The sequence below is a fragment of the Lutjanus erythropterus genome, chromosome 7 (genome assembly GCF_056507025.1).
Source record: "Lutjanus erythropterus isolate fLutEry1 chromosome 7, fLutEry1.hap2, whole genome shotgun sequence".
Classification (NCBI taxonomy): Eukaryota; Metazoa; Chordata; class Actinopteri; order Lutjaniformes; family Lutjanidae; genus Lutjanus; species Lutjanus erythropterus.
The window spans coordinates 31058120-31067959 of record NC_139323.1 but is presented as its reverse complement, the minus strand read 5'-3'; the positions used below and the strand labels follow the sequence as shown (position 1 = coordinate 31067959).

The 9840-nt window shown below is 37.1% G+C and overlaps 1 protein-coding gene across 2 annotated transcripts; it reads left to right on the top strand.

Annotated features, from left to right (window-relative positions):
* Positions 1 to 1901: 1901 nt before the first annotated feature.
* gpx7 (glutathione peroxidase 7) lies at positions 1902 to 6354 on the top strand. Of its 2 annotated transcripts, none has more exons than XM_084723541.1 (3): positions 1902 to 2114; positions 4507 to 4768; positions 5854 to 6354. In XM_084723541.1, exons 1-3 carry the CDS (start codon positions 1980 to 1982, stop codon positions 6015 to 6017), a joined length of 561 nt encoding a protein of 186 aa, XP_084579667.1. In that variant the 5' UTR covers positions 1902 to 1979; the 3' UTR covers positions 6018 to 6354. The 2 variants fall into 2 exon arrangements, with proteins under 2 accessions (XP_084579667.1, XP_084579668.1); XM_084723542.1 differs by lacking the exon at positions 1902 to 2114 and adding an exon at positions 2293 to 2428.
* The last annotated feature ends 3486 nt before the right edge of the window (positions 6355 to 9840 follow it).

Genomic DNA, 9840 nt, shown 5'->3' with positions numbered 1-9840 from the left:
AAAAAAAGATATTGAGAAAAATGGCAAAAAATTAGCATTTTTAAAAATATATTTTACATCTGTATGACAGCATTAATTTGTTTTGTTGTTATTGTTGTTTGTCTATATTTAAAGTAAAATTGAACCATTCAACAGTAAGTTATGATTTTTGTTATAGACTCCCTGACTTTTTTGTAATTATATGAGGGCTTTATTTATAAATGTAGTGTGAATGTTACACCCAGGTTATGTGAAAAGCAGGGTGATTGCAAATATCTTACTGAGGCAAATTCAGACCTATCGTCTCTTTTCTCCTCTTTTTTCCTCCAGCTGCATCTGCTCGTACAATCTGATGTAAACTTGAATGATTGGAAATAGACATCATTTAGTTATTTAGAGTTTAAACATGTCATATTTTGTATTTTTCAAACCTTTACTTTCTACATTCTAAGTTGATGTCCTCAGTCAAAGACATCCATCCTTCCACTGGTCCCCCCATTTACATACTGTATCTGATCTTTTTATTATTATTATTTTGGCAGACCGTAGGCGATTCACTCAAACCAAAAGTACATTTCAGAACCAAAATAAAAAATATAATAATGTAAAAATATACCTCCTCTCAAGTCTGTGTAATTATTCTCAGGTTAGGAATGTGACATAGCCTAGTTTCACACCAATGAGACCCAGTTTGAAAACTTTCTCTTACACAGGAGCACAATTTAGATTTTGTTCTGTATTTTTGGCTTGTGCTCATTTGTTTTCCCCCAAAAAGAAGTAGGCCACGATGTGCATACCTTCATTTGCCTAATGAGCTGAGAGTGAGAGGTGGACAAATTTTCGTTCCAGTTCCAGCACTGCTCTATCATAATACGCCTTCAAAATAAAAGCTTCAGACTAATCACCTGCAACAGTAGACACAGTACACTGTTAGAATTAAGTGCTCCCAAAAGGTTTCCTCCTTAAGGGTTGAGGTTCTACCCAGATCCCCTTGCTTCTGAAGAACGTTTTTTTAAAGACATAATCTTTGTCTTTGATCAACACTTTTCACAATTTTCTGACATTTCATGGACCAAACTACTAATTGATTAATGGAGAAAATGATTGACAGATTAAGCAATAATTTAAAAATAATCATGACAGGAAAGATGTCCGTGTCTTCCACATGTTCCGGACCCATTTTTTCAACTGACAAGATTGTGACAGAATTAATTACTCAATTCATCATTTTTTGTAATTTTTAATCGAAAAAAACTAAATTCTGTGATTTCAGCCTCTTAAATTTAAATATTTTTTGGTTTCTTTACTCCTCTCTGAAAGTAAACAGTGACAAGAGTGACCATAAAACACATAGAGCTGCAACAATTAATCTATTATTAATTGACTACTAATTAGTCTGCATCTCATTTGATAATCAATTAATCTTTTATAGTTTTTTTTTTTAATTAAAAAAAAGGAAAGAATATTTTTGAGTTGAGGACAAAACAAGGCATCTGAGGACATAATCTTGTCACCATTTGCTGACATTTCATGGACCAAACATCTGATTGATTAATTGGGTAAACAGCTGATTAAATTATGATATTATTATTAGATTATGATAATAAAAAAAAAATTGTCAGCTGCAGTGCTAAAAACACTATATTAGGCTAAAGAATTTCACTCTATTTTGGATGGAGGTAATCCAAAAGTAACGGAAAGTAATCAAGTTATATTACTTGAATATTGTGATGTTGGATTAAGTTAACGACTGCTTGTTTTAACAGGTAATTAGTAGTTTATGAGAATAAAGTGACCCTTCCAACCCCGTATACCATAATGGAAAAGGGTTCGCCGTAGAACCCCAGCATGGGCACAGGGCTTTTATTTTGTAAGCGCGGCCGGTGCAGGAAGTGTAGTCCCTCCTTCCCGTGTGTAACTTGACCGCCGGTGTGGCGATCCGCAGGAGTTGGGAGAAGTTTCCCCGCTGCTGTTGTTGCGTTGGCAGTCTGAGAGTGAAGATGCTTCCCGCAGCGCTCACCGTGTTTCTGACGTTACTCCTCAGCCTCACTGAGAGCAAACAGAAAGACTTTTACACGTTTAAAGTGGTGAACAGCAGAGGGAAGTTAGTGTCCCTGGAAAAGTACCGGGGCTCGGTAAGTGTCACAGCTCAGTGTTAACAGTGATGATATTCTAACACAGTCTCTCTGCACGTCAGCTGACTGCATGAATGAACGCTGCACGAGCACGTCGATTTCTTTACTGCCACTTAACAGTCTGTCTGTAGATGTTATAACACACTGTAGTCCTCTTCCTCCTCCTCCTCCTCTTCCTCCTCCTGCTCCTGTAGATCAGTCTGTAGTCTGCTCTGCTCGGGATGTCCCGTCTTGTAGCCCCGTTAGCCTACGTGGCAGGAGGCCTGCAGAGCCGCTGCAGCTTCAGGAGCTCCACACGGTTTCATTCAAACCAGGTACGGATCACTACACCGGATTAACCTTAATCTGCCTACAATAGACTATAGATACAGTTCACTACCTGGAGCTACTGCAGGGTTTATTTTAGTCATCAAAGGACATTTAAAAGACACGATTTGGTTCAAACTTAGGTTTTGTTTTGTTTTACGTTTTTTCTCTCCATTAGTCAGTCAGGTTTCCTTCAGCAGTTCAGATTAAAAGGCTGTGGTGGATTTAGACTCACATTTTCTGGAAGGGCATCACAGACGACATTTTATGTTTTGTCCACTGGAAGAGCACTTTAGAGGACACTTTGCCACATTTTGTCCACTAGAAGGGGAGCCCAGAGGGCATTTTACAGCAAGTTGTCCACTACACAGGTATCCCAGAGGACATTACATCATGTTTTGTCCACCGAAAGAGCACTTTATAGAGCACTCTGTGGCATGTTGTCCACTCAAAAGGAACCCCAGGGGGCATTTTGTCATGGTTTGTCCAATGGAATGGCAGCCCAGAGGGCATTTTGTTGTTGTCTGTCCTTTAGAAGGACATTTTAGAAGACACTTTACCACATTTTGTTGACTAAAGGGCACTTTAGAGAGCACTTTACTGCATTTTGCCCACTAGAAGGTCATCTCAGAGGACACTACATCATGTTTTGCCCACTGAAAGAGCACTTTAAAGGGAACTTTACCCCACTTTATCCACTGAAGGTGCATCCCAGAGGATATTTTATCATGAAAGGACACTTACAAGGGTACATTTTACATTTTACATTCTTTTTCACATTTTTACATTTTGTCCACAATAAGGGCACCCCAGAAAGCATCTGGTTGTGTTTTGTCATCTAGAAGGGCACTTCAGAGGGCACTTTTCTGACATTTTATGGACTGAACAACAAACCGATTTCCCCATAAAATGATCATCAGTTCAATCAATAATAAAACGAATTGTTAGTTGCAGCCCTTATCGCTTTTCTTTCCTGCAATCAGCCAGTTGCATTTTGTTTAAATGAAAATAAAATTACATGTGAATTAAAAATTACATCAGAGTTTGTGTGCTTTGGCTTAACTTGTCCTAACAAACAAAACCTCAAAGGATGCTCCCTTTAAAAAATAGAAAATAATCCTACCCAATGTCCCCGGTTAAAGGGATAGTTCTGATTTTTTGAAGTGGGGTTTTATGAGTTACTTTTCCACAGTCATTGTATTACCTGCAGTAAATTTCACTTTTTTTTTACACTTTAGCTGATGTTGATGTTTTTTAGGTGTCTACAATATGTTTTGTAGCTCCATGAGGTTTTCAGATACATCACACTTGGAGCTGCTTCATCATGACACTAGATGTCAGCGGATGATGGGATCATCTTGCTGTTAGTCTCTGTAGTCCAACTGAATGCATGTGCTTCCTTTTGCAGTGATGAGCTGCTCTCCCGTCTGGTTTAAGGTTCTCATCTAGACAAGATCCACCTGTCCAAGCTGTAACAAGTATTAACATGTATTAACCTGCACTAACATACTTTTATCATACTATTTTTCTATGCTGTGGTATTTTTTCATATATATGTATACATCACACATCTTTGAGAATTGGGACGTAGGTGTAAAGATATACTATTTTAATCATCTTTGTCTTAAAATGATTTTTTTATGAAAATGTTGGGCCTTTAAATTTGTGTCTCAGATTACTTTTAACTCTGGTTTTATAAAAAACATGATTTAAAAGTTTTAGCTTGACCCTGTGGACCCCTGTCTCACTTCCTGGTTTAAAAAAAGGTTCTCCCAAAAACACTTTCATATTCCAAGGGTTTTATCTGGAACCACCAACTCATCGATTCCTGTTATATTTTCATACAAAGAAACCTCAATCAAAGAGTTCAACAATTTCAACAATACTCGATGAACTCTGTCTTCAAAAAAGGTTCCTCAGAAGCAAATGGTTCTGTGTAGAACCTCAGCCTTTCTGGAAGAACCGTTTGGGAATCTGTATTTCTAAGAGCGTCCCTCATTCAGAGATGTGAACAGCTGTTTACAGTAGCTGCTGACCGTCAGGATGGTTGCTGTACTGTTCTCACAGTGTGTCTCTGTGGCTTTAGGTGTCCCTGGTGGTGAACGTGGCCAGTGAATGCGGCTTCACTGAAGAACACTACAAAGACCTGCAGCAGCTGCAGCGGGACTTCGGGCCGTACCACTTCAACGTGCTGGCCTTCCCCTGCAACCAGTTTGGGCAGCAGGAGCCCGGCAGCGACAAGGAGATCGACAGCTTCGTGCGCAGAGTCTACGGGGTCTCCTTCCCTCTGTTCAGTAAAATCGCTGTCGTCGGAACAGGAGCCAACAATGTGTACAAGTACCTTGTTGGTGAGTGAACTGTGGTGTTGTTGGTGCAATGGCCTGTTTACACCTGGTATTAACATGTGTCCTGCATCAACCAATCACAAATGGACAGCTCTATGTACATCAGTTCACACCTGGCACTACAAGGTGTCTCCATATGCATACTGAGTGACCTTTTGTGATTGTTTCTCACTTTGCCCTGAAAAAAAAACATGCAGCTACATCATTTCAATTTGCAAAGGTTTTTTTTGCAAAGGTTGTTGTGCTGGGATTAATAGACACAATGTTTTTTTTACTTAAAGAAAGAATAAATTCACATATAACATTTGCTGATTTTAAAAGGTCTACGTAATTAAGAATTTGTTAACAGCATCTCACAAAATTTAAGAAGTTTTCTCATACTCAACAACTCACATTGTTGGATTTTTTTTAAGGAGAGTGTTGATTTTCTCCACAAGTGACAAGAGACGAACCAATTTGCTGTAATTGAAAAGTGTACCATCCTCAATGTTGCAAATCTCAGTTTGCCTCAGGGAGCTTTACATTCTGTAAACTGTGAAAACTAAAACTTACAATTTGCAAGCCTTTTTGCAAAGTTTATTAAGTTTCTCCTCACTCAACAACTCACTTTTTTAAGGGAGTCTGGGGATATTGCATTCAATAGTTGGTGATGGTGAAATCACTTGAAACTATCTTGGGAGGTAACATGTCATTTGCATCAAAGTAAACCAAAAGGAAATCCATCACATGCAGCCCAGACCAATATAGTTGTGATAATCTGACGTACCAGGAGATGGCAGCATAATCAAAATGACCCAGAGCTCCAGCTGTTGAGTGAAGACTTGGGCTGCCAAGAAACAAAGCTTTCCTGGCTGTCTTTGATTGGAGGGCTTTTAAAGCAATATTATCAGCTGATAAAAACCTGTCAAAATTTGATCATTGTATTGTAGAAACAAAATGAAAAACAAAGAACAGAAAAAAAGGTTTGGAAGATAGGAAGAAAGAAAGATGGGAGTGTTTCTGGGTGGAAGCCCAGATGGAAACAAAATGTTTTAAACGCTTTTGTTAAAAAGAATGATTTTAACTTTTTCTGCTTTTGTTCTCTGCAGAGTCTTCTGGAAAAGAGCCCGACTGGAATTTCTGGAAGTATCTGATCGATGTAAGCGGCAAAGTGGTGGATGCATGGGGACCAAAGGTTTCGGTCAAAGAAATCCGACCCAAAATAGCTGAAATGGTGCGGCAGATCATCTTAAAGAAGAAAGAAGAGCTTTAACCTCGTGTCAGAGGAGCCTTCAGCGGTCTGCAGTATGAGATTTAAATGTATCAGTACATGAACCAAAGGGATGAACTGAACACATTTATTCTGCTTGTACAATCAGGCTTTGCTAGAATAAAACATTTAAATCAAGTCACACAGTGAAAGCAAAGTCTACTTGCTTTCTGGAAGCACTGATGAAACACCACTACGTATGTTTTTAAGGTCAATGTCAAGTTTTGTCAGCTTTAAGCCAAAGAGCTCCTGTTCCCCTCTCTGTTAGTCATGTGGATTATGTGTTTGGTTTTTTGTTCATTCTGAATTGTGGAATAAAAGTTTACTGTGATGAGAGTGACACCTTGCTTTTGGGTTTATTTTACACTATTTTATTTTATAGATATTTTCAGAATGCAAATATTTTTTGTGACTTCTTGAAAACCCTTCATTCTGTGTATAGAAGCTGCAAGAGGTGAAATGAGAGGAAGAAAAATCAGATTTAAGTTGTTTTCACTCCTGTGTTCATGACAGAAGAACAAATGGGAAAATCTGGATAATGTCTTATTTTTTATTAACTGTGAAACAAAACTTACAAGGTGAAAAAAGTTTTGCCAGGATCATTTTTCTAATCTTCATTTTTTTTGTCTTTATTGGGGAACAAAGGTGAGGGTCAGTCAGTAGAGTGCAGATCTCCACCAGGCAACCTGAAAACAATATTTCGATGTTAACCGTATTTTAATCACAACATTTTGATTAGTAATTGTAATTTAATTACACATTATTTCTCAGTTTATTTCATTTTCCTGTAATTTAATTACTTGTAAACAGTTACTCTCCAGCACTGCTTACATCTTATTAGACATTTATGTGAAATTAGTGTATGTATTCTTGAGTTATGGCGAATAATGTGTTTTGTGAGGTCACAGTAACCTTTGACCATCAAAGTTAGTAGAGAGGTTCAGGTGACTAATGAGACACAGATGATCTGCATTTTGGCAGTCATGTGCTAGTTAGTAGTTTGATGTAAGAGAATCTTGAAATCTCAAGTTTATTCTTGATATTTCCACTTTATTCTCAAAATGCAAAATAAAAATCTCCACTGATTTAACTTTATTCTCAATATTTTGACCTCCTTACCATTGTTACTAAACATTTTGACTTACTTGTCAAAAGAACAGGACAATTGAGGCTATAATTAAAGCCTGTTACGTAAAGGACAATATTGTGTCTGACGTCACAATGCCAGGACGAAACAATAGCATGCATGAATAAACTACGAGTCACTGCTTTTGTATTGTGATATCACATCAATCAAATCCATATTCAGTTTAAAAGGTGATGCTGTTATTGTGGAATGTTATGTGCGCATATTGACATGTTTGTGTTGGGTGGTGCTGCAGGAGAGACAGAGGATCTTAAAAATAATTAGAGGTGACTGCCTTTGTTTCTATTGTAGTTATATTTTTGGATTGTTGTGGTTTGAATGCAGTTATATTGAGATGGTTGCCATGTTTTAGCTGCATATAGCAGCGTTTTCACATGTCAGGGCACCAACCACTTCAACATACCAGGACAACTTGACAAGCAAGAAAGAAAAGAATAAAGATAATACCAATACCAACACTACTGTGAAAACAGGTACATCAATGAGTAGACCAAAGTATAGAAATGTAAGGAAAGGGTGACGTAAAGGATAAAACAGTGCAATAGGCAGTATTCAGGCCTATCCCAGCTGACACTGGGTGAGAGGTGGTGTACTCCCTGGACAGGTTGCCACTTCATCATAGGGGTGACACATACAGACAAAAAAAAAACAAAAAACAAAAAAAACATTCACACTCCCATTCACACCTACAACCAGTCACCTGCTGGTCCAGCTGGTCAGCTGGAGGTGGTGAAGATTTAAACACAAATTTAAAACCTTCCTCTTTAGTCTGGCTTTTGATTAAGACATTAATCTTATCTATATTTTATTTTATTTTATTAATTTAATTGAGTTTTACTTTATCTTATTCAACCTTATGTGTCATATATGGCTGCTATTTAGTATTTTACATGTTATGTTTCATTGTTGATTTGCACTCTGAATTGTATGAAAGATGCTACACAAATGAAATTTGATTGATTGATTGATTGAGGTCTCTGTGGGAGGAAGCTGGAGAACCCAGAGAGACCTCACGCACAGAAAGGGCGCCAGGTTGACTTGGAGATTCAAGTTCAGAACCTTCTTGCTGTGAGGAAACAGTGCAAACCACTGCACCACCGTGCCGCCTGCAATTCACAGTATACATCAATAAAATGAAAGGTATGGCTGCCCTGTGTGTCAGCAGTAAGTGAAATCTTTAGTATACAGGCTTGGGGAGTAACTGATTACATGTAATGGGATTACCTAATCTGGACACAAAACAGGGTACCTATATTCCATTAAGATATAATCAGATTACAGATACATTTAGTGAAAATGTGGGGTTTTATTAGGATCACAATTTTAAAATTAAGAACAAAATATTCCCATGCACAGTGAACACACCATGGCCATTTCATTAAAAATGCTTCACTGGGTGAAAATTCTGCCATTTTTTGCTTAAATCAATGAATCAATAAATAAAGCACAGCAAAAGAAGTAACAGCACTTAAAAACACTTAGAGTTGCAACAATTCATCTATTATTAATCAACTATTAAATTAATCTGCATCTATTTTGATAATCGGCCAACTGTTTTGAGTCATTTCTTCCAAACACTCTGATTTCAGCTTCTATAACTTGATAATTTTTTGATTTCTTTACTCATCTCTGACGGTAAACTGAATATCTTTGAGCTTTTTTTCACCATTTTCTGACATTTTATAGACCTGATTGAGAAATTGGTCGACAGATTAACTGATAATGAAAATAATCATTAAAGGAAATACTTGAAAAATCTGTGTGCTCCATGTTTGAAGTTTTTTTTTTTCAACTAACAAGATTGTGACAGGATTAATTAATCATTTAATCTTTTTTTGTCATTTTTTAAATTAAAAAATATCCAAATTCTCTGATTTCAGCTTCTTAAATGTGAATATTTTTTATTTCTTTATTCCTTTCTGACAGCAAGCTGAAAGTTTTTGGGTTGTTAACAAAACAAGACATTTGATGGTGTCGTCTTGAACTTTTACACTATTTTCTGACATTTCATGGACCAAACAACTAATCGATTAATTGAGAAAACAATCAACTGATTAATTGATTATTAAAATAATCTTAGTTACAGCCCAACACTATATTAGGCTAAACAATTTCACTATATTTTATATTGAGGTAATCTAAAAATAATGGACAGTAATCAAGCAACTTTACTTTAATATTGTGATACTTGAATTAGGTAACTGATTACATGTTTAAACAGGTAATTAGCAACTGTATTGGAATTGATTTTAAAAGTAACTCTCCCAACCCTGATTATGACACACCAGACACAGTCAGGGTGTTGGACATGCTTACATACAGACAGTAGAACAGGATCTTTGGAGCTATTATTAGCCTTTCAATGACAATATAATGTCTGACCTCTTTGGTGTCATGACATAACGTCAATTCAATCAGATTTCTTGTACTCAAGAAATTTAAAAAGGTGTTGCTGTTATTGTGGAATTTAATTTTGAGTTTAATTTGAGAATATTTGCTGACATCTTTTTTTTTTTTTTTTAATAACCACTGGATGGTTTTGGTGTCAAATGCATCATCCCAGCCATCCTGGACGAACAGATCGACAGGGGATGTGATCCGCCGCGCCCCTCATACTGCAGTGGAGCTTTTGGAAAGACCAGAGACCTACACCAGGAAGCTCGCCTTTGTCCTTCAACA